The 27,258-nt window shown below is 39.7% G+C and overlaps 1 protein-coding gene across 1 annotated transcript in view; it reads right to left on the bottom strand.

Annotated features, from left to right (window-relative positions):
* Positions 1-27,258, bottom strand: part of LOC149438148 (switch-associated protein 70-like) — a 103,083-nt gene that overhangs the window by 12,427 nt on the left and 63,398 nt on the right. Inside the window, exon 6 of the mRNA XM_089660197.1 lies at positions 2,560-2,668. Within this exon, the coding sequence (XP_089516323.1) occupies positions 2,560-2,668 (109 nt within the window). The remainder of the gene's footprint in view (positions 1-2,559; positions 2,669-27,258) is intronic.

The following is a 27,258-nucleotide window of genomic DNA, read 5'->3' on the forward strand; positions in this document are numbered from 1 at the left end:
ACATCTTATTCCAGGGCCATTATTTTTGGGTTGCCCCTCCTTCCTCCACGGTCATTAATGTGGAGTTGCCCCACTCTCTCCATGGTCATTAATATGGGGTTGTCCTTCTCCCTCTATGGCCAATAATATGAAGTTGCCCTTCTCTCTTCTTGGCCAATAATATGGAGTTGCCCCTCTCCCTCTATGTCCATTAATATAGAGTTGCCCCGCTACCTCTATGGCCATTAATATGGAGTTGCCCCACTCCCTCTATGTCCATTAATATGGAGTTGCCCCTCTACCTCTATGGCCAATAATATGGAGTTGCCCCTCTCCCTGCATGGCCATTAATGTGAGGTTGCCCCACTCCCTGCATGGCCATTAATATGGAGTTGCCCCACTCCCTGCATGGCCATTAATGTGAGGTTGCCCCACTTACTGCATGGCCATTAATGTGAGGTGGCCCCACTCAATGCATGGCCATTAATGTGAGGTGGCCCCACTCCCTGCATGGCCATTAATATGAGGTTGCCCCACTCCCTTCATGGCCATTAATATGGAGTTGCCCCCCTCCCTGCATGGCCAATAATATGGAGTTGCCCCACTTCCTGCATGGCCATTAATATGGAGTTGCCCCTCTACCTCTATGGCCAATAATATGGAGTTACCCCACTCCCTGCACGACCATTAATATGGATTTGCCTCCCCCCCCCCATTGAGGTTATAACATCCTCCACTCTTCCTGGAGGGCCTTCTGCACGTTTTTGGAGGGTGTCTGTGGGAATTTGTGTCCATTTGTGAGGTCAGGGACTGACACTGGATGAGAAGAGCCGGCTCACACCTTGGGCCCCATGTTGGGTGCCAAACAAAAAAGACTTGGCTTACAGTCAGCGTTGTAATTCATCCTTTAGGTGTTCAGTAGGTTGAGGTCGGGGATCTGCTTATGACACTCAAGTTCCTCCACCAACCTGAACAGACCAAATCTTTACTGAGATGGCTTTGTACACAGGAAAGGGAGGCGTGAAAATCACGGAGTTCCACTTTAAATATGACATTGCTGTCTAGTACTTCTGTTATGACCCCCTGTGCTCTCTCCTGGCCCCCCTGTCCTCTCTCCTGTGCTCTCTCCTGGCCCCCCTGTCCTCTCTCCTGTGCTCTCTCCTGGCCCCCCTGTCCTCTCTCCTGTGCTTTCTCCTGGCCCCCCTGTGCTCTCTCCCGGTCTCCCTGTGCTTTCTCCTGGTCCCTCTGTCCTCTCTCCTGGCCCCCCCGTGCTCTCTACTGGTCCCTCTGTGCTCTCTACTGGCCCCCCTGTCCTCCCCCCTTTGCCCCCCCTGTCCTCCCCCCTTGCCCCCCCTGTCCTCTCACCTGGCCCCCTGTGCTCTTTCCTGGTCCTTCTGTGCTCTCTCTTGGCCCCCCTGTGCTCTCTCCTGGTCCCTCAGTGCTCTCTCCTGGTCCCTCAGTGCTCTCTCCTGGTCCCTCAGTGCTCTCTCCTGGTCCCCCTGTGCTCTCTCCCGGTCCCCCTGTGCTTTCTCCTGGCCCCCCTGTGCTCTCTCCTGGTCCCTCTGTCCTCTCTCCTGGCCCCCCCGTGCTCTCTACTGGTCCCTCTGTGCTCTCTACTGGCCCCCCTGTCCTCCCCCCTTTGCCCCCCCTGTCCTCCCCCCTTGCCCCCCCTGTCCTCTCACCTGGCCCCCTGTGCTCTCTCCTGGCCCCCCTGTGCTCTCTCCTGGTCCCTCTGTGCTCTCTCCTGGCTTCCTTCTTCCCCCCGCAGCTCTCCCACCGGCTGCTGCAGGGGATCTGTGAAGATGTAGCATGGGGAAAGGACCAGTAAATACGTCATTTACCGGCCTCCTTGTCTGAATGGACAGTCAGTGATCGGAACCAATCACTGACTCTGTTCATTCATAACTGAAGTGTAGTAAACTGTGTTTTGATGCTTCATTTTATGAATGAATGGGAAGCTGTATACAGAGCTAATTCCGTCCATTCATTCTGTGCTGCTGAGGCTGCAGAGATGGATGGGCTGTGTCCTCAATCTCCTTTCTCTGTCTCAAAGGTGAGATGTCAGGGATCTGTTTAGACTCCGGATATCCTACCAAAGCCCCCCATAGGGGCTCCTAAAAAAAAAATTGTAAAAAAAATAATAAAAAACAAAATCATTAAAAATAAATAAATATATAATTGTAAAAAAATAAATAAAAATAAAATAAATGGTATAAGAAAAAAAACTACCGACACCAGCAGGGGAACCTCAGGGGTCGCAAAGGTCGCACTTACAACCGAGCCACCAGACTCCAAGGGAAGGGCTCCCGGGCTCAGTCTAAAATGCCCGTCTGGGCCTGATAACGGGACCCGGGGCAATAAATAAATTTGAAGATGTCTTCAACTTTTGTAAGACAACAAATACTTAAATCTCGGGTGGATGGAGATTATTTATAAATGGATGGGGGTTGTCTTGTGCACAACCTTTGTAAGATGCCCCAGTGTTTGTCAGTACCGGCACGTAGGTACTCATGGGCACCCCGGGAACTGCACACCCGCACCTTTATAAATGGGTTCCCCATCGAATGATTTGTAACTCACCCTGAATCCACTCCTGTTTCTTCTTTTTATCAGAGGCGCTGATTTCATAACTCTTCTCTACGCATTTCACAAGGAAAAGGCACTTCTTCCCGTCTCTGTCCGCTAGAGACTGAAAACAAAAGAATACAGAGTCAGCTAGAAGTAAACACTTCCTCAGTCTCTTTATGGCTCCGCCCCCTACCCATCTCCGAGCGCCGACCCTTGGCTCCACCCCCTACCCATCTCCGAGCGCAGACCCTTGGCTCCACCCCCTACCCACCTTCCAACCAGCCGCAATAGACCCCCCCCAGCAACAATAAACTCCTGCAACAAAAAAACACCCCAGCAAAAATTGATCTCCCAGCAGCCAGCATCAATAGACCCTTCCCTCAATAGTAGATCCCTTCCAGCAACAAATGACCCCCCCCCCAGCAAAGTAAGACCCCCCTCCAGCAACAATAGATCCCCATCTGCAATACTAGACCTCCCCGGCAGCAATAGACTGCTACGAAAAAATATATCCTCTCTAGCAACAATAGATCCCCCAGCAGCCAGCATCAGCAGACTCTTTTCTCAATAGTAGATCCTTTCCAGTAACAATTGACCAACCCCCAGCAAAGTAAGCACCCCTCAAGCAACAATAGATCCCCATCAGCAGCAATAGACCTCCCCAGCAGCAATAGACTGCCATGTAGAATTAGATCCCCTACAGCAACAATAGATCCCCCAGCAGCAAGCATCAATAGACCCTTCCCTCAATAGTAGATCCTTTCCAGCAACAATTTACCTCCCCCAGCAAAGTAAGCCCCCATCAGCAACAACAGACCTCCACAGCAGCAATAGACTGCCACGTAAAAAGAGATCCCCTCCAGCGACAATAGATCTCCCCACCAGCAGCAATAGACCATTCCCTCAATGGTAGATTCCTTCCAGAAACAATTGACCCCACAGCAAAATAAGCCCCACTTCAGCAACAATAGATCCCCATAACCAACACTAAACCTCCCCAGCAGCAATAGACTGCCATTTAAAAAGATCCTCTCCAGCAACAATAGATCCCCCTAGCAGCCAGCATCAATAGACATCCCCCCAGCAAAGTAAGACCCTCCAGAAACAATAGATCGCCATCATCAACACTAGACCTCCTCAGCAGCAATAGATGGCCACGAAAAAAGAGATCCTCTCCAGCAACAATAGATCCCCCAGCAGTCAGCATCATTAGACCCTTCCCTCAATAGTAGATCTCTTCCAGCAACAATTGACCTCCCCCTAGCAAAGTAAGCTCCCCTCCAGCAACAATAGATCCCCATCAGCAGCAATACACCTCCCAAGATGCAATAGACTGCCATGTAAAAAGATATCCCCTCCAGCAACAATAGATCCCCCAGCAGTCAGCATCAATAGACCCTCCAGCACCCCTTGCCATTATGTACAGTACCTTGAGTATGTGCCCCCACACTCCTTTTGGGGATATATATATATATATATATATATACACACACACACAACACACTTTCAGATAGATTTTTATCCAGTACATCCATTGCCCATGAATGTACCAAATCAAATGTTCCTCTATAGGTCATAAAAAAAAGAAAAAACGAATGGCTTTGGAAAATACCCCATTATGGCCACTAGATGGCATGAAGGGTCACGACAGATATGTATTTCCGATGTCATCCTGCAATATTCTCCGACACCGCTCTTTATGAATAAATAACAATTGACCTGTACAGGAACTAGCCCGAGGACATTCGGTTATGACCTATTCACAAAGACAGAGCGCACCGTTGGTCTCCATTGACAAAAAGCAGCGCTGCAACCACACTGCAACTGCAGCCAATGAGGAGGCAGCAGAACATAGAGACAAGCAGCAGAGGGCGCCACCAACCAAGTATCTATAGACAAGTGTCCTGATATATATAGACCTGATATAGGAGCAGCAACAACCATCCAATGGGGGCCGTCAGGGAATAAAAAGCTATTTTATATCTACATACAGCCATGGCCAAAAATCTTGTGTTCCCCCCCCCCCCCCCCGGCATTTCTGTCAGATATCGCACCACTTCACCCAGAAAGTTGCTGCAATGACAAATGTTTCGGCGTTCTCGTGTTTATTTCTTGTGTTTGTATTGATATGACAGAAAAAAGTGGAGAAACAAAAAGTCTGACCCATTCCACCCAAAACTCCCAAAATGGACAAAATTATTGGCACCTTCTCAAAATTGTAAGAAATAATTAAATTCAAGGTTTGTGATGGAGAAACTAAATTTATTCTCTCTTGAGAAGAGAAGATTAAGGGGGATATGATCTCCGTGTATAATACATAAGGGGGGATATGATCTCCATGTATAATACATAAGGGGGATATGATCTCCATGTATAATACATAAGGGGGGATATGATCTCCGTGTATAATACATAAGGGGGGATATGATCTCCATGTATAATACATAAGGGAGGGGATATGATCTCCATGTATAATACATAAGGGGGGATATGATCTCCATGTATAATACATAAGGGGGGGGATATGATCTCCATGTATAATACATAAGGGGGGATATGATCACCATGTATAATACATAAGGGGGATATGATCTCCATGTATAATACATAAGGGGGGATATGATCTCCGTGTATAATACATAAGGGGGGATATGATCTCCATGTATATTACATAAGGGGGGATATGATCTCCATGTATAATACATAAGGGGGGATATGATCACCATGTATAATACATAAGGGGGATATGATCTCCATGTATAATACATAAGGGGGGATATGATCTCCGTGTATAATACATAAGGGGGGATATGATCTCCGTGTATAATACATAAGGGGGGGATATGATCTCCATGTATAATACATAAGGGGGGATATGATCTCCGTGTATAATACATAAGGGGGGATATGATCTCCATGTATAATACATAAGGGGGGATATGATCTCCATGTATAATACATAAGGGGGGATATGATCTCCATGTATAATACATAAGGGGGATATGATCTCCATGTATAATACATAAGGGGGGATATGATCTCCATGTATAATACATAAGGGGGGATATGATCTCCATGTATAATACATAAGGGGGGATATGATCTCCATGTATAATACATAAGGGGGGATATGATCTCCATGTATAATACATAAGGGGGGATATGATCTCCATGTATAATACATAAGAGGGGATATGATCTCCATGTATAATACATAAGGGGGGATATGATCTCCATGTATAATACATAAGGGGGGATATGATCTCCATGTATAATACATAAGGGGGGATATGATCTCCATGTATAATACATAAGGGGGATATGATCTCCATGTATAATACATAAGGGGGGATATGATCTCCATGTATAATACATAAGGGGGATATGATCTCCATGTATAATACATAAGGGGGGATATGATCTCCATGTATAATACATAAGGGGGGATATGATCTCCATGTATAATACATAAGGGGGGGGATATGATCTCCATGTATAATACATAAGGGGGGATATGATCTCCATGTATAATACATAAGGGGGATATGATCTCCATGTATAATACATAAGGGGGATATGATCTCCATGTATAATACATAAGGGGGGATATGATCTCCATGTATAATACATAAGGGGGGATATGAACTCCATGTATAATACATAAGGGGGATATGATCTCCATGTATAATACATAAGGGGGATATGATCTCCATGTATAATACATAGGGGGGGGGATATGATCTCCATATATAATACAAAGGGGGGGGATATGATCTCCATATATAATACATAAGGGGGGATATGATCTCCATGTATAATACATAAGGGGGGATATGATCTCCATGTATAATACATAAGGGGGGATATGATCTCCATGTACAATACATAAGGGGGGATAAGGTCTCCATGTATAATACATAAGGGGGGATATGATCACCATGTATAATATATAAGGGGGGATATGATCTCCATGTATAATACATAAGGGGGGATATGATCACCATGTATAATACATAAGGGGGGATATGATCTCCATGTATAATACATAAGGGGGGACATGATCTCCATGTATAATACATAAGGGGGATATGATCTCCGTGTATAATACATAAGGGGGGATATGATCTCCATGTATAATAGATAAGGGTGGATATGATCTTCATGTATAATAGATAAGGGGGGGGGTATGATCACCATGTATAATACAAAAGGGGGATATGATTTCCATGTATAATACAAAGGGGGGGATATGATCTCCATGTATAAAACATAAGGGGGGGATATGATCTCCATGTATAATACATAAGGGGGGGATATGATCTCCATGTATAATACATAAGGGGGGGATATGATCTCCATGTATAATACATAAGGGGTGATATGATCTCCATGTATAATACATAAGGGGGGATATGAGCTCCATGTATAATACATAAGGGGGGATATGATCTCCATGTATAATACATAAGGGGGGGATATGATCTCCATGTAAAATACATAAGGGGGGGATATGATCTCCATGTATAATACATAAGGGGGGATATGATCTCCATGTATAATACATAAGGGGGGATATGAGCTCCATGTATAATACATAAGGGGGGATATGATCTCCATGTATAATACATAAGGGGGATATGATCTCCATGTATAATACATAAGGGGATATGATCTCCATGTATAATACATGAGGGGGGAAATAATATCCATGTATAACTACATAAGGGGGGAAATGATCTCCATGTATAAAACATAAGGGGGGATATGATCTCCACGTATAATACATAAGGGGGGATATGATCTCCATGTATAATACATAAGGGGGATATGATCTCCACGTATAATACATAAGGGGGATATGATCTCCATGTATAATACATAAGGGGATATGATCTCCACGTATAATGCATAAGGGGATATGATCTCCACGTATAATACATAAGGGGGATATGATCTCCATGTATAATACATAAGGGGGGATATGATCTCCATGTATAATACATAAGGGGGGATATGATCACCATGTATAATACATAAGGGGGGATATGATCTCCATGTATAATACATAAGGGGGATATGATCTCCATGTATAATACATAAGGGGGGATATGATCTCCGTGTATAACACATAAGGGGGGGGGATATGTTCTCCATGTATAATACATAAGGGGGGATATGATCACCATGTATAATACATAAGGGGGGATATGATCTCCATGTATAATACATAAGGGGGATATGATCTCCAGGTATAATACATAAGGGGGGATATGATCTCCATGTAGAATACAAAAGGGGGGATATGATCACCATGTATAATACATAAGGGGGGATATGATCTCCATGTATAATACATAAGGGGGGGGATATGATCTCCATGTATAATACATAAGGGGGGATATGATCTCCATGAAGAATACAAAAGGGGGGATATGATCTCCATGTATAATACATAAGGGGGGATATGATCTCCATGTATAATACATAAGGGGGGATATGATCTCCGTGTATAATACATAAGGGGGATATGATCTCCATGTATAATACATAAGGGGGGATATGATCTCCATGTATAACACATAAGGAGAGGATATGATCTCCATGTATAATACATAAGGGGGGGATTTAATCTCTGTGTATAATACATAAGGGGGGATATGATCTCCGTGTATAATACATAAGGGGGGATATGATCTCCATGTATAATACATAAGGGGGGATATGATCACCATGTATAATACATAAGGGGGGATATGATCATCATGTATAATACATAAGGGGGGATATGATCTCCATGTATAATACATAAGGGGGATATGATCTCCATGTATAATACATAAGGGGGGGATATGATCTCCATGAAGAATACAAAAGGGGGGATATGATCACCATGTATAATACATAAGGGGGGATATGATCTCCATGTATAATACATAAGGGGGGATATGATCTCCATGTATAATACATAAGGGGGAAATGATCACCATGTATAATACATAAGGGGGGATATGATCACCATGTATAACACATAAGGAGAGGATATGATCTCCATGTATAATACATAAGGGGGGGATATAATCTCTGTGTATAATACATAAGGGGGGATATGATCTCCGTGTATAATACATAAGGGGGGATATGATCTCCATGTATAATACATAAGGGGGGATATGATCACCATGTATAATACATAAGGGGGGATATGATCTCCATGTATAATAAATAAGGGGGGATATGATCTCCATGTATAATACATAAGGGGGGATATGATCACCATGTATAATACATAAGGGGGGATATGATCTTCATGTATAATACACAAGGGGGGATATGATCTCCATGTATAATACATAAGGGGGGATATGATCTCCATGTATAATACATAAGGGGGGGATATGATCTCCATGTATAATACATAAGGGGGGATATGATCTCCATGTATAACAAAAAGGGGGGGATATGATCTCCATGTATAACACACAAGGGGGGGATATGATCTCCATGTATAACACACAAGGGGGGGATACGATCTCCATGTATAACACACAAGGGGGGATATGATCTCCATGTATAATACATAAGGGGGATATGATCTCCATGTATAATACATAAGGGGGGGATATGATCTCCATGTATAATACATAAGGGGGGATATGATCATATCACCCCTTATGTATTATACATGGAGATCATATGATCACCATGTATAATACATAAGGGGGGATATGATCAGCATGTATAATACATAAGGGGGGATATGATCACCATGTATAATACATAAGGGGGATATGATCTCCATGTATTATACATAAGGGGGGGATATGATCTCCATGTATAATACATAAGGGGGGGATATGATCTCCATTTATAATACATAAGGGGGGATATGATCTCCATGTATAATACATAAGGGGGGGGGGTATGATCACCATGTATAATACAAAAGGGGGATATGATTTCCATGTATAATACAAAGGGGGGATATGATCTCCATGTATAATACATAAGGGGGGGGGGGGTATGATCACCATGTATAATACAAAAGGGGGATATGATTTCCATGTATAATACAAAGGGGGGATATGATCTCCATGTATAATACATAAGGGGGGGATATGATCTCCATGTATAATACATAAGGGTGGGATATGATCTCCATGTATAATACAAAAGGGGGGATATGATCTCCATGTATAATACATACGGGGGGATATGATCTCCATGTATAATACATAAGGGGGGATATGAGCTCCATGTATAATACATAAGGGGGTATATGATCACCATGTATAATACATAAGGGGGGGATATGATCTCCATGTATAATACATAAGGGGGGGATATGATCTCCATGTATAATACATAAGGGGGGATATGATCTCCATGTATAATACATAAGGAGGGATATGAGCTCCATGTATAATACATAAGGGGGGATATGATCTCCATGTATAATACATAAGGGGGGATATGATCTCCATGTATAATACATAAGGGGATATGATCTCCATGTATAATACATAAGGGGGGATATGATCTCCATGTATAAATACATAAGGGGGGGATATGATCTCCATGTATAATACATAAGGAGGGATATGATCTCCACGTATAATACATAAGGGGATATGATCTCCATGTATAATACATAAGGGGGATATGATCTCCATGTATAATACATAAGGGGGGATATGATCTCCATGTATAATACATAAGGGGGATATGATCTCCATGTATAATACATAAGGGGGACATAATCTACATGTATAATACATAAGGGGGGATATGATCTCCATGTATAATACATAAGGGGGGGATATGATCTCCATGTATAATACATAAGGGGGACATAATCTACATGTATAATACATAAGGGGGGATATGATCTCCATGTATAATACATAAGGGGGGATATCATCTCCATGTATAATACATAAGGGGGGATATGATCTCCATGTATAATACATAAGGGGGATATGATCTCCATGTATAATACATAAGGGGGGGATATGATCTCCATGTATAATACATAAGGGGGGATATGATCATATCACCCCTTATGTATTATACATGGAGATCATATGATCACCATGTATAATACATAAGGGGGGATATGATCACCATGTATAATACATAAGGGGGGATATGATCACCATGTATAATACATAAGGGGGATATGATCTCCATGTATAATACATAAGGGGGGATATGATCTCCATGTATAATACATAAGAAGGGGATATGATCTCCATGTATAATACATAAGGGGGACATAATCTCCATGTATAATACATAAGGGGGGATATGATCTCCATGTATAATACATAAGGGGGGATATCATCTCCATGTATAATACATAAGGGGGGGGATATGATAACCATATATAATACATAAGGGGGGATATGATCTCCATGTATAATACATAAGGGGGGATATGATCTCCATGTATAATACATAAGGGGGGATATGATCTCTGTGTATAATACATAAGGGGGGATATGATCTCTGTGTATAATACAAAAGGGGGATATGATTTCCGTGTATAATACAAAGGGGGGATATGATCTCCATGTATAATACATAAGGGGGGGATATGATCTCCATGTATAATACATAAGGGGGGGATATGATCTCCATGTATAATACATAAGGGGGGGATATGATCTCCATGTATAATACATAAGGGGGGATATGATCTCCATGTATAATACATACGGGGGGATATGAGCTCCATGTATAATACATAAGGGGGGATATGAGCTCCATGTATAATACATAAGGGGGTATATGATCTCCATGTATAATACATAAGGGGGGGATATGATCTCCATGTATAATACATAAGGGGGGGATATGATCTCCATGTATAATACATAAGGGGGATATGATCTCCATGTATAATACATAAGGGGGGATATGATCTCCATGTATAATACATAAGGGGGGATATGATCTCCATGTATAATACATAAGGGGGATATGATCTCCATGTATAATACATAAGGGGGGATATGATCTCCATGTATAATACATAAGGGGGGATATGATCTCCATGTATAATACATAAGGGGGGATATGATCTCTGTGTATAATACATAAGGGGGGATATGATCTCCATGTATAATACATAAGGGGGGATATGATCTCCATGTATAATACATAAGGGGGGATATGATCTCTGTGTATAATACATAAGGGGGGATATGATCTCTGTGTATAATACATAAGGGGGGATATGATCTCCATGTATAATAGATAAGGGTGGATATGATCTCCATGTATAATAGATACGGGGGGGGGGGTATGATCACCATGTATAATACATAAGGGGGGGGGTATGATCACCATGTATAATACATAACTGGGGGGGGTATGATCACCATGTATAATACAAAAGGGGGATATGATTTCCATGTATAATACAAAGGGGGGATATGATCTCCATGTATAATACAAAGGGGGGATATGATCTCCATGTATAATACATAAGGGGGGGATATGATCTCCATGTATAATACATAAGGGGGGATATGATCTCCATGTATAATACATAAGGGGGGATATGATCTCCATGTATAATACATAAGGGGGGGATATGATCTCCATGTATAATACATAAGGGGGGATATGATCTCCATGTATAATACATAAGGGGGGGATATGATCTCCATGTATAATACATAAGGGGGGATATGATCTCCATGTATAATACATAAGGGGGATATGATCTCCATGTATAATACATAAGGGGGGGATATGATCTCCATGTATAATACATAAGGGGGGATATGATCTCCATGTATAATACAAAAGGGGGATATGATCTCCGTGTATAATACATAAGGGGGATATGATCTCCATGTATAATACATAAGGGGGGATATGATCACCATGTATAATACATAAGGGGGGATATGATCACCATGTATAATACATAAGGGGGGATATGATCACCATGTATACTACATAAGGGAGGATATGATCTCCATGTATAATACATAAGGGGGGGATATGATCTCCATGTATAATACATAAGGGGGGATATGATCACCATGTATAATACATAAGGGGGGATATGATCTCCATGTATAATACATAAGGGGGGATATGATCTCAATGTATAATACATAAGGGGGGATATGATCTCAATGTATAATACATAAGGGGGGATATGATCACCATGTATAATACATAAGGGGGGATATGATCTCCATGTATAATACATAAGGGGGGATATGATCTCCATGTATAATACATAAGGGGGGATATGATCTCCATGTATAATACATAAGGGGGATATGATCTCCATGTATAATACATAAGGGGGGATATGATCTCCATGTATAATACATAAGGGGGGATATGATCACCATGTATAATACATAAGGGGGGATATGATCACCATGTATAATACATAAGGGGGGATATGATCACCATGTATAATACATAAGGGGGATATGATCTCCATATAATACATAAGGGGGGATATGATCACCATGTATAATACATAAGGGGGGATATGATCTCCATGTATAATACATAAGGGGGGGATATGATCTCCATGTATAATACATAAGGGGGGATATGATCTCCATGTATAATACATAAGGGGGGATATGATCTCCATGTATAATACATAAGGGGGGATATGATCTCCATGTATAATACATAAGGGGGGATATGATCTCCATGTATAATACATAAGGGGGGATATGATCTCCATGTATAATACATAAGGGGGGATATGATCTCCATGTATAATACATAAGGGGGGATATGATCTCCATGTATAATACATAAGGGGGAGATATGATCTCCATGTATAATACATAAGGGGGGATATGATCACCATGTATAATACATAAGGGGGGATATGATCTCCATGTATAATACATAAGGGGGGACATGATCTCCATGTATAATACATAAGGGGGGATATGATCTCCATGTATAATACATAAGGGGGGATATGATCTCAATGTATAATACATAAGGGGGGGATATGATCTCCATGTATAATACATAAGGGGGGATATGATCGCCGTGTATAATACATAAGGGGGATATGATCTCCATGTATAATACATAAGGGGGGATATGATCTCCATGTATAATACATAAGGGGGGGATATGATCTCCATGTATAATACATAAGGGGGGATATGATCTCCATGTATAATACATAAGGGGGGATATGATCTCCATGTATAATACATAAGGGGGGGATATGATCTCCATGTATAATACATAAGGGGGGATATGATCTCCATGTATAATACATAAGGGGGGATATGAGCTCCATGTATAATACATAAGGGGGATGTGATCTCCATGTATAATACATAAGGGGGGGATATGATCACCATGTATAATACATAATGGGGATATGATCTCCATGTATAATACATAAGGGGGGATATGATCTCCATGTATAATACATAAGAGGGGATATGATCTCCATGTATAATACATAAGGGGGGATATGATCTCCATGTATAATACATAAGAGGGGATATGATCTCCATGTATAATACATAAGAGGGGATATGATCTCCATGTATAATACATAAGGGGGGGATATGATCTCCATGTATAATACATAAGGGGGGATATGATCTCTGTGTATAATACATAAGGGGGGATATGATCTCTGTGTATAATACATAAGGGGGGATATGATCTCCATGTATAATAGATAAGGATGGATATGATCTCCATGTATAATAGATACGGGGGGGGGGGGGGTATGATCACCATGTATAATACATAAGGGGGGGGGTATGATCACCATGTATAATACATAACTGGGGGGGGTATGATCACCATGTATAATACAAAAGGGGGGATATGATTTCCATGTATAATACAAAGGGGGGATATGATCTCCATGTATAATACATAAGGGGGGGATATGATCTCCATGTATAATACATAAGGGGGGATATGATCTCCATGTATAATACATAAGGGGGGATATGAGCTCCATGTATAATACATAAGGGGGGATATGATCTCCATGAATAATACACAAAGGGGGATATGATCTCCATGTATAATACATAAGGGGATATGATCTCCATGTATAATACATAAGGGGGATATGATCTCCATGTATAAATACATAAGGGGGGGATATGATCTCCATGTATAATACATAAGGGGGGATATGATCTCCATGTATAATACATAAGGGGGATATGATCTCCATGTATAATACATAAGGGGGGATATGATCTCCATGTATAATACATAAGGGGGATATGATCTCCATGTATAATACATAAGGGGGGATATGATCTCCATGTATAATACATAAGGGGGGATATGATCACCATGTATAATACATAAGGGGGGATATGATCTCCATGTATAATACATAAGGGGGGATATGATCTCCATGTATAATACATAAGGGGGGATATGATCTCCATGTATAATACATAAGGGGGATATGATCTCCATGTATAATACATAAGGGGGGGATATGATCACCATGTATAATACATAAGGGGGGATATGATCTCCATGTATAATACAAAAGGAGGGGATATGATCTCCATGTATAATACATAAGGGGGGATATGATCTCCATGTATAATACAAAAGGGGGATATGATCTCCGTGTATAATACATAAGGGGGATATGATCTCCGTGTATAGTACATAAGGGGGGATATGATCTCCATGTATAATACATAAGGGGGGGATATGATCTCCATGTATAATACAAAAGGGGGATATGATTTCCATGTATAATACATAAGGGGAATATGATCTCCATGTATAATACATAAGGGGGGGATATGATCTCCGTGTACAATACATAAGGGGGGGGATATGATCTCCGTGTATAATACATAAGGGGGGGATATGATCTCCGTGTATAATACATAAGGGGGGGATATGATCTCCGTGTATAATACATAAGGGGGGGATATGATCACCGTGTATAATACATAAGGGGGGATATGATCTCCGTGTATAATACATAAGGGGGGATATGATCTCCGTGTATAATACATAAGGGGGGATATGATCTCCATGTATAATACATAAGGGGGGATATGATCTCCGTGTATAATACATAAGGAGGGATATGATCTCCATGTATAATAGATAAGGGTGGATATGATCTCCATGTATAATAGATAAGGGGGGATATGATCTCCATGTATAATACATAAGGGGGATACGATCTCCATGTATAATACATAAGGGAGGATACGATCACCATGTATAATACATAAGGGGGGATACGATCTCCATGTATAATACATAAGGGGGGATATGATCTCCATGTATAATACATAAGGGGGGATATGATCTCCATGTATAATACATAAGGGGTGGGATATGATCTCCATGTATAACACACAAGGGGGGGATATGATCTCCATGTATAATACATAAGGGTGGGTATGATCTCCATGTATAATACATAAGGGGGGATATGATCTCCATGTATAATACATAAGGGGGATATGATCTCCATGTATAATACATAAGGGGGGATATGATCACCATGTATAATACATAAGGGGGGATATGATCACCATGTATAATACATAAGGGGGGATATGATCTCCATGTATAATACATAAGGGGGGATACGATCTCCATGTATAATACATAAGGGGGGATATGATCTCAATGTATAATACATAAGGGGGGATACGATCACCATGTATAATACATAAGGGGGGATATGATCTCCATGTATAATACATAAGGGGGATATGATCTCCATGTATAATACATAAGGGGGGATATGATCTCCATGTATAATACATAAGGGGGGATATGATCTCCATGTATAATACATAAGGGGGGATATGATCACCATGTATAATACATAAGGGGGGATATGATCACCATGTATAATACATAAGGGGGGATATGATCACCATGTATAATACATAAGGGGGGATATGATCACCATGTATAATACATAAGGGGGGATATGATCACCATGTATAATACATAAGGGGGGGATATGATCTCCATGTATAATACATAAGGGGGGATATGATCACCATGTATAATACATAAGGGGGGATATGATCTCCATGTATAATACATAAGGGGGGATATGATCTCAATGTATAATACATAAGGGGGGATATGATCTCAATGTATAATACATAAGGGGGGATATGATCACCATGTATAATACATAAGGGGGGATATGATCTCCATGTATAATACATAAGGGGGGATATGATCTCAATGTATAATACATAAGGGGGGATATGATCACCATGTATAATACATAAGGGGGATATGATCTCCATGTATAATACATAAGGGGGGATATGATCTCCATGTATAATACATAAGGGGGGATATGATCACCATGTATAATACATAAGGGGGATATGATCTCCATATAATACATAAGGGGGGATATGATCACCATGTATAATACATAAGGGGGATATGATCTCCATATAATACATAAGGGGGGATATGATCACCATGTATAATACATAAGGGGGGATATGATCTCCATGTATAATACATAAGGGGGGGATATGATCTCCATGTATAATACATAAGGGGAGATATGATCTCCATGTATAATACATAAGGGGGGATATGATCTCCATGTATAATACATAAGGGGGGATATGATCTCCATGTATAATACATAAGGGGGGATATGATCTCCATGTATAATACATAAGGGGGGATATGATCTCCATGTATAATACATAAGGGGGAGATATGATCTCCATGTATAATACATAAGGGGGGATATGATCACCATGTATAATACATAAGGGGGGATATGATCTCCATGTATAATACATAAGGGGGGATATGATCTCCATGTATAATACATAAGGGGGGATATGACCTCCATGTATAATACATAAGGGGGGACATGATCTCCATGTATAATACATAAGGGGGATATGATCTCCATGTATAATACATAAGGGGGATATGATCTCCATGTATAATACATAAGGGGGGATATGATCTCCATGTATAATACATAAGGGGGGATATGATCTCCATGTATAATACATAAGGGGGATATGATCTCCATGTATAATACATAAGGGGGGATATGATCTCCATGTATAATACATAAGGGGGGATATGATCTCCATGTATAATACATAAGGGGGGATATGATCACCATGTATAATACATAAGGGGGGATATGATCTCCATGTATAATACATAAGGGGGGATATGATCTCCATGTATAATACATAAGGGGGGATATGATCACCATGTATAATACATAAGGGGGGATATGATCTCCATGTATAATACATAAGGGGGGATATGATCTCAATGTATAATACATAAGGGGGGATATGATCTCAATGTATAATACATAAGGGGGGATATGATCACCATGTATAATACATAAGGGGGGATATGATCTCCATGTATAATACATAAGGGGGGGATATGATCTCCATGTATAATACATAAGGGGGGGATATGATCTCCATGTATAATACATAAGGGGGGATATGATCTCCACGTATAATACATAAGGGGATATGATCTCCATGTATAATACATAAGGGGGGATATGATCTCCATGTATAATACATAAGGGGGATATGATCTCCATGTATAATACATAAGGGGGGGATATGATCTCCATGTATAATACATAAGGGGGGATATGATCATATCACCCCTTATGTATTATACATGGAGATCATATGATCACCATGTATAATACATAAGGGGGGATATGATCACCATGTATAATACATAAGGGGGGATATGATCTCCATGTATAATACATTAGGGGGGATAGGATCTCCATGTATAATACATAAGGGGTATATGATCTCCATGTATAATACATAAGGGGGGGATATGATCTCCATGTATAATACATAAGGGGGATATGATCTCCATGTATAATACATAAGGGGGGGATATGATCTCCATGTATAATACATAAGGGGGGATATGATCATATCACCCCTTATGTATTATACATGGAGATCATATGATCACCATGTATAATACATAAGGGGGGATATGATCAGCATGTATAATACATAAGGGGGGATATGATCACCATGTATAATACATAAGGGGGATATGATCTCCATGTATAATACATAAGGGGGGATATGATCTCCATGTATAATACATAAGAAGGGGATATGATCTCCATGTATAATACATAAGGGGGACATAATCTCCATGTATAATACATAAGGGGGGATATGATCTCCATGTATAATACATAAGGGGGGATATCATCTCCATGTATAATACATAAGGGGGGGGATATGATAACCATATATAATACATAAGGGGGGATATGATCTCCATGTATAATACATAAGGGGGGATATGATCTCCATGTATAATACATAAGGGGGGATATGATCTCCATGTATTATACATAAGGGGGGGATATGATCTCCATGTATAATACATAAGGGGGGGATATGATCTCCATTTATAATACATAAGGGGGGATATGATCTCCATGTATAATACATAAGGGGGGGGGGTATGATCACCATGTATAATACAAAAGGGGGATATGATTTCCATGTATAATACAAAGGGGGGATATGATCTCCATGTATAATACATAAGGGGGGGGGGGTATGATCACCATGTATAATACAAAAGGGGGATATGATTTCCATGTATAATACAAAGGGGGGATATGATCTCCATGTATAATACATAAGGGGGGGATATGATCTCCATGTATAATACATAAGGGTGGGATATGATCTCCATGTATAATACAAAAGGGGGGATATGATCTCCATGTATAATACATACGGGGGGATATGATCTCCATGTATAATACATAAGGGGGGATATGAGCTCCATGTATAATACATAAGGGGGTATATGATCACCATGTATAATACATAAGGGGGGGATATGATCTCCATGTATAATACATAAGGGGGGGATATGATCTCCATGTATAATACATAAGGGGGGATATGATCTCCATGTATAATACATAAGGAGGGATATGAGCTCCATGTATAATACATAAGGGGGGATATGATCTCCATGTATAATACATAAGGGGGGATATGATCTCCATGTATAATACATAAGGGGATATGATCTCCATGTATAATACATAAGGGGGGATATGATCTCCATGTATAAATACATAAGGGGGGGATATGATCTCCATGTATAATACATAAGGGGGGATATGATCTCCACGTATAATACATAAGGGGATATGATCTCCATGTATAATACATAAGGGGGATATGATCTCCATGTATAATACATAAGGGGGGATATGATCTCCATGTATAATACATAAGGGGGATATGATCTCCATGTATAATACATAAGGGGGGGGTATGATCTCCATGTATAATACATAAGGGGGGATATGATCATATCACCCCTTATGTATTATACATGGAGATCATATGATCACCATGTATAATACATAAGGGGGGATATGATCACCATGTATAATACATAAGGGGGGATATGATCTCCATGTATAATACATAAGGGGGGATATGATCTCCATGTATAATACATAAGGGGGACATGATCTCCATGTATAATACATAAGAGGGGGATATGATCTCCATGTATAATACATAAGGGGGACATAATCTACATGTATAATACATAAGGGGGGATATGATCTCCATGTATAATACATAAGGGGGGATATCATCTCCATGTATAATACATAAGGGGGGATATGATCTCCATGTATAATACATAAGGGGGATATGATCTCCATGTATAATACATAAGGGGGGGATATGATCTCCATGTATAATACATAAGGGGGGATATGATCATATCACCCCTTATGTATTATACATGGAGATCATATGATCACCATGTATAATACATAAGGGGGGATATGATCACCATGTATAATACATAAGGGGGGATATGATCACCATGTATAATACATAAGGGGGATATGATCTCCATGTATAATACATAAGGGGGGATATGATCTCCATGTATAATACATAAGAAGGGGATATGATCTCCATGTATAATACATAAGGGGGACATAATCTCCATGTATAATACATAAGGGGGGATATGATCTCCATGTATAATACATAAGGGGGGATATCATCTCCATGTATAATACATAAGGGGGGGGATATGATAACCATATATAATACATAAGGGGGGATATGATCTCCATGTATAATACATAAGGGGGGATATGATCTCCATGTATAATACATAAGGGGGGATATGATCTCTGTGTATAATACATAAGGGGGGATATGATCTCTGTGTATAATACAAAAGGGGGATATGATTTCCGTGTATAATACAAAGGGGGGATATGATCTCCATGTATAATACATAAGGGGGGGATATGATCTCCATGTATAATACATAAGGGGGGGATATGATCTCCATGTATAATACATAAGGGGGGGATATGATCTCCATGTATAATACATAAGGGGGGATATGATCTCCATGTATAATACATACGGGGGGATATGAGCTCCATGTATAATACATAAGGGGGGATATGAGCTCCATGTATAATACATAAGGGGGTATATGATCTCCATGTATAATACATAAGGGGGGGATATGATCTCCATGTATAATACATAAGGGGGGGATATGATCTCCATGTATAATACATAAGGGGGATATGATCTCCATGTATAATACATAAGGGGGGATATGATCTCCATGTATAATACATAAGGGGGATATGATCTCCATGTATAATACATAAGGGGGGATATGATCTCCATGTATAATACATAAGGGGGGATATGATCTCCATGTATAATACATAAGGGGGGATATGATCTCTGTGTATAATACATAAGGGGGGATATGATCTCCATGTATAATACATAAGGGGGGATATGATCTCCATGTATAATACATAAGGGGGGATATGATCTCTGTGTATAATACATAAGGGGGGATATGATCTCTGTGTATAATACATAAGGGGGGATATGATCTCCATGTATAATAGATAAGGGTGGATATGATCTCCATGTATAATAGATACGGGGGGGGGGTATGATCACCATGTATAATACATAAGGGGGGGGGTATGATCACCATGTATAATACATAACTGGGGGGGGTATGATCACCATGTATAATACAAAAGGGGGATATGATTTCCATGTATAATACATAAGGGGAATATGATCTCCATGTATAATACATAAGGGGGGGATATGATCTCCGTGTACAATACATAAGGGGGGGGATATGATCTCCGTGTATAATACATAAGGGGGGGATATGATCTCCGTGTATAATACATAAGGGGGGGATATGATCTCCGTGTATAATACATAAGGGGGGGATATGATCACCGTGTATAATACATAAGGGGGGATATGATCTCCGTGTATAATACATAAGGGGGGATATGATCTCCGTGTATAATACATAAGGGGGGATATGATCTCCATGTATAATACATAAGGGGGGATATGATCTCCGTGTATAATACATAAGGAGGGATATGATCTCCATGTATAATAGATAAGGGTGGATATGATCTCCATGTATAATAGATAAGGGGGGATATGATCTCCATGTATAATACATAAGGGGGATACGATCTCCATGTATAATACATAAGGGAGGATACGATCACCATGTATAATACATAAGGGGGGATACGATCTCCATGTATAATACATAAGGGGGGATATGATCTCCATGTATAATACATAAGGGGGGATATGATCTCCATGTATAATACATAAGGGGTGGGATATGATCTCCATGTATAACACACAAGGGGGGGATATGATCTCCATGTATAATACATAAGGGTGGGTATGATCTCCATGTATAATACATAAGGGGGGATATGATCTCCATGTATAATACATAAGGGGGATATGATCTCCATGTATAATACATAAGGGGGGATATGATCACCATGTATAATACATAAGGGGGGATATGATCTCCATGTATAATACATAAGGGGGGATACGATCTCCATGTATAATACATAAGGGGGGATATGATCTCAATGTATAATACATAAGGGGGGATACGATCACCATGTATAATACATAAGGGGGGATATGATCTCCATGTATAATACATAAGGGGGATATGATCTCCATGTATAATACATAAGGGGGGATACGATCTCCATGTATAATACATAAGGGGGGATATGATCTCCATGTATAATACATAAGGGGGGATATGATCACCATGTATAATACATAAGGGGGGATATGATCACCATGTATAATACATAAGGGGGGATATGATCACCATGTATAATACATAAGGGGGGATATGATCACCATGTATAATACATAAGGGGGGATATGATCACCATGTATAATACATAAGGGGGGGATATGATCTCCATGTATAATACATAAGGGGGGATATGATCACCATGTATAATACATAAGGGGGGATATGATCTCCATGTATAATACATAAGGGGGGATATGATCTCAATGTATAATACATAAGGGGGGATATGATCTCAATGTATAATACATAAGGGGGGATATGATCACCATGTATAATACATAAGGGGGGATATGATCTCCATGTATAATACATAAGGGGGGATATGATCTCAATGTATAATACATAAGGGGGGATATGATCACCATGTATAATACATAAGGGGGATATGATCTCCATGTATAATACATAAGGGGGGATATGATCTCCATGTATAATACATAAGGGGGGATATGATCACCATGTATAATACATAAGGGGGGATATGATCACCATGTATAATACATAAGGGGGATATGATCTCCATATAATACATAAGGGGGGATATGATCACCATGTATAATACATAAGGGGGATATGATCTCCATATAATACATAAGGGGGGATATGATCACCATGTATAATACATAAGGGGGGATATGATCTCCATGTATAATACATAAGGGGGGGATATGATCTCCATGTATAATACATAAGGGGAGATATGATCTCCATGTATAATACATAAGGGGGGATATGATCTCCATGTATAATACATAAGGGGGGATATGATCTCCATGTATAATACATAAGGGGGGATATGATCTCCATGTATAATACATAAGGGGGGATATGATCTCCATGTATAATACATAAGGGGGGATATGATCTCCATGTATAATACATAAGGGGGAGATATGATCTCCATGTATAATACATAAGGGGGGATATGATCACCATGTATAATACATAAGGGGGGATATGATCTCCATGTATAATACATAAGGGGGGATATGATCTCCATGTATAATACATAAGGGGGGATATGACCTCCATGTATAATACATAAGGGGGGACATGATCTCCATGTATAATACATAAGGGGGATATGATCTCCATGTATAATACATAAGGGGGATATGATCTCCATGTATAATACATAAGGGGGGATATGATCTCCATGTATAATACATAAGGGGGGATATGATCTCCATGTATAATACATAAGGGGGATATGATCTCCATGTATAATACATAAGGGGGGATATGATCTCCATGTATAATACATAAGGGGGGATATGATCTCCATGTATAATACATAAGGGGGGATATGATCACCATGTATAATACATAAGGGGGGATATGATCTCCATGTATAATACATAAGGGGGGATATGATCTCCATGTATAATACATAAGGGGGGATATGATCACCATGTATAATACATAAGGGGGGATATGATCTCCATGTATAATACATAAGGGGGGATATGATCTCAATGTATAATACATAAGGGGGGATATGATCTCAATGTATAATACATAAGGGGGGATATGATCACCATGTATAATACATAAGGGGGGATATGATCTCCATGTATAATACATAAGGGGGGGATATGATCTCCATGTATAATACATAAGGGGGGGATATGATCTCCATGTATAATACATAAGGGGGGATATGATCTCCACGTATAATACATAAGGGGATATGATCTCCATGTATAATACATAAGGGGGGATATGATCTCCATGTATAATACATAAGGGGGATATGATCTCCATGTATAATACATAAGGGGGGGATATGATCTCCATGTATAATACATAAGGGGGGATATGATCATATCACCCCTTATGTATTATACATGGAGATCATATGATCACCATGTATAATACATAAGGGGGGATATGATCACCATGTATAATACATAAGGGGGGATATGATCTCCATGTATAATACATTAGGGGGGATAGGATCTCCATGTATAATACATAAGGGGTATATGATCTCCATGTATAATACATAAGGGGGGGATATGATCTCCATGTATAATACATAAGGGGGATATGATCTCCATGTATAATACATAAGGGGGGGATATGATCTCCATGTATAATACATAAGGGGGGATATGATCATATCACCCCTTATGTATTATACATGGAGATCATATGATCACCATGTATAATACATAAGGGGGGATATGATCAGCATGTATAATACATAAGGGGGGATATGATCACCATGTATAATACATAAGGGGGATATGATCTCCATGTATAATACATAAGGGGGGATATGATCTCCATGTATAATACATAAGAAGGGGATATGATCTCCATGTATAATACATAAGGGGGACATAATCTCCATGTATAATACATAAGGGGGGATATGATCTCCATGTATAATACATAAGGGGGGATATCATCTCCATGTATAATACATAAGGGGGGGGATATGATAACCATATATAATACATAAGGGGGGATATGATCTCCATGTATAATACATAAGGGGGGATATGATCTCCATGTATAATACATAAGGGGGGATATGATCTCCATGTATTATACATAAGGGGGGGATATGATCTCCATGTATAATACATAAGGGGGGGATATGATCTCCATTTATAATACATAAGGGGGGATATGATCTCCATGTATAATACATAAGGGGGGGGGTATGATCACCATGTATAATACAAAAGGGGGATATGATTTCCATGTATAATACAAAGGGGGGATATGATCTCCATGTATAATACATAAGGGGGGGGGGTATGATCACCATGTATAATACAAAAGGGGGATATGATTTCCATGTATAATACAAAGGGGGGATATGATCTCCATGTATAATACATAAGGGGGGGATATGATCTCCATGTATAATACATAAGGGTGGGATATGATCTCCATGTATAATACAAAAGGGGGGATATGATCTCCATGTATAATACATACGGGGGGATATGATCTCCATGTATAATACATAAGGGGGGATATGAGCTCCATGTATAATACATAAGGGGGTATATGATCACCATGTATAATACATAAGGGGGGGATATGATCTCCATGTATAATACATAAGGGGGGGATATGATCTCCATGTATAATACATAAGGGGGGATATGATCTCCATGTATAATACATAAGGAGGGATATGAGCTCCATGTATAATACATAAGGGGGGATATGATCTCCATGTATAATACATAAGGGGGGATATGATCTCCATGTATAATACATAAGGGGATATGATCTCCATGTATAATACATAAGGGGGGATATGATCTCCATGTATAAATACATAAGGGGGGGATATGATCTCCATGTATAATACATAAGGGGGGATATGATCTCCACGTATAATACATAAGGGGATATGATCTCCATGTATAATACATAAGGGGGATATGATCTCCATGTATAATACATAAGGGGGGATATGATCTCCATGTATAATACATAAGGGGGATATGATCTCCATGTATAATACATAAGGGGGGGGTATGATCTCCATGTATAATACATAAGGGGGGATATGATCATATCACCCCTTATGTATTATACATGGAGATCATATGATCACCATGTATAATACATAAGGGGGGATATGATCACCATGTATAATACATAAGGGGGGATATGATCTCCATGTATAATACATAAGGGGGGATATGATCTCCATGTATAATACATAAGGGGGACATGATCTCCATGTATAATACATAAGAGGGGGATATGATCTCCATGTATAATACATAAGGGGGACATAATCTACATGTATAATACATAAGGGGGGATATGATCTCCATGTATAATACATAAGGGGGGATATCATCTCCATGTATAATACATAAGGGGGGATATGATCTCCATGTATAATACATAAGGGGGATATGATCTCCATGTATAATACATAAGGGGGGGATATGATCTCCATGTATAATACATAAGGGGGGATATGATCATATCACCCCTTATGTATTATACATGGAGATCATATGATCACCATGTATAATACATAAGGGGGGATATGATCACCATGTATAATACATAAGGGGGGATATGATCACCATGTATAATACATAAGGGGGATATGATCTCCATGTATAATACATAAGGGGGGATATGATCTCCATGTATAATACATAAGAAGGGGATATGATCTCCATGTATAATACATAAGGGGGACATAATCTCCATGTATAATACATAAGGGGGGATATGATCTCCATGTATAATACATAAGGGGGGATATCATCTCCATGTATAATACATAAGGGGGGGGATATGATAACCATATATAATACATAAGGGGGGATATGATCTCCATGTATAATACATAAGGGGGGATATGATCTCCATGTATAATACATAAGGGGGGATATGATCTCTGTGTATAATACATAAGGGGGGATATGATCTCTGTGTATAATACAAAAGGGGGATATGATTTCCGTGTATAATACA

This window comes from Staurois parvus, unplaced genomic scaffold (assembly GCF_062004578.1).
Source record: "Staurois parvus isolate SC_StPar_1 unplaced genomic scaffold, SC_StPar_1.0 ptg001212l, whole genome shotgun sequence".
Taxonomy (NCBI): Eukaryota; Metazoa; Chordata; class Amphibia; order Anura; family Ranidae; genus Staurois; species Staurois parvus.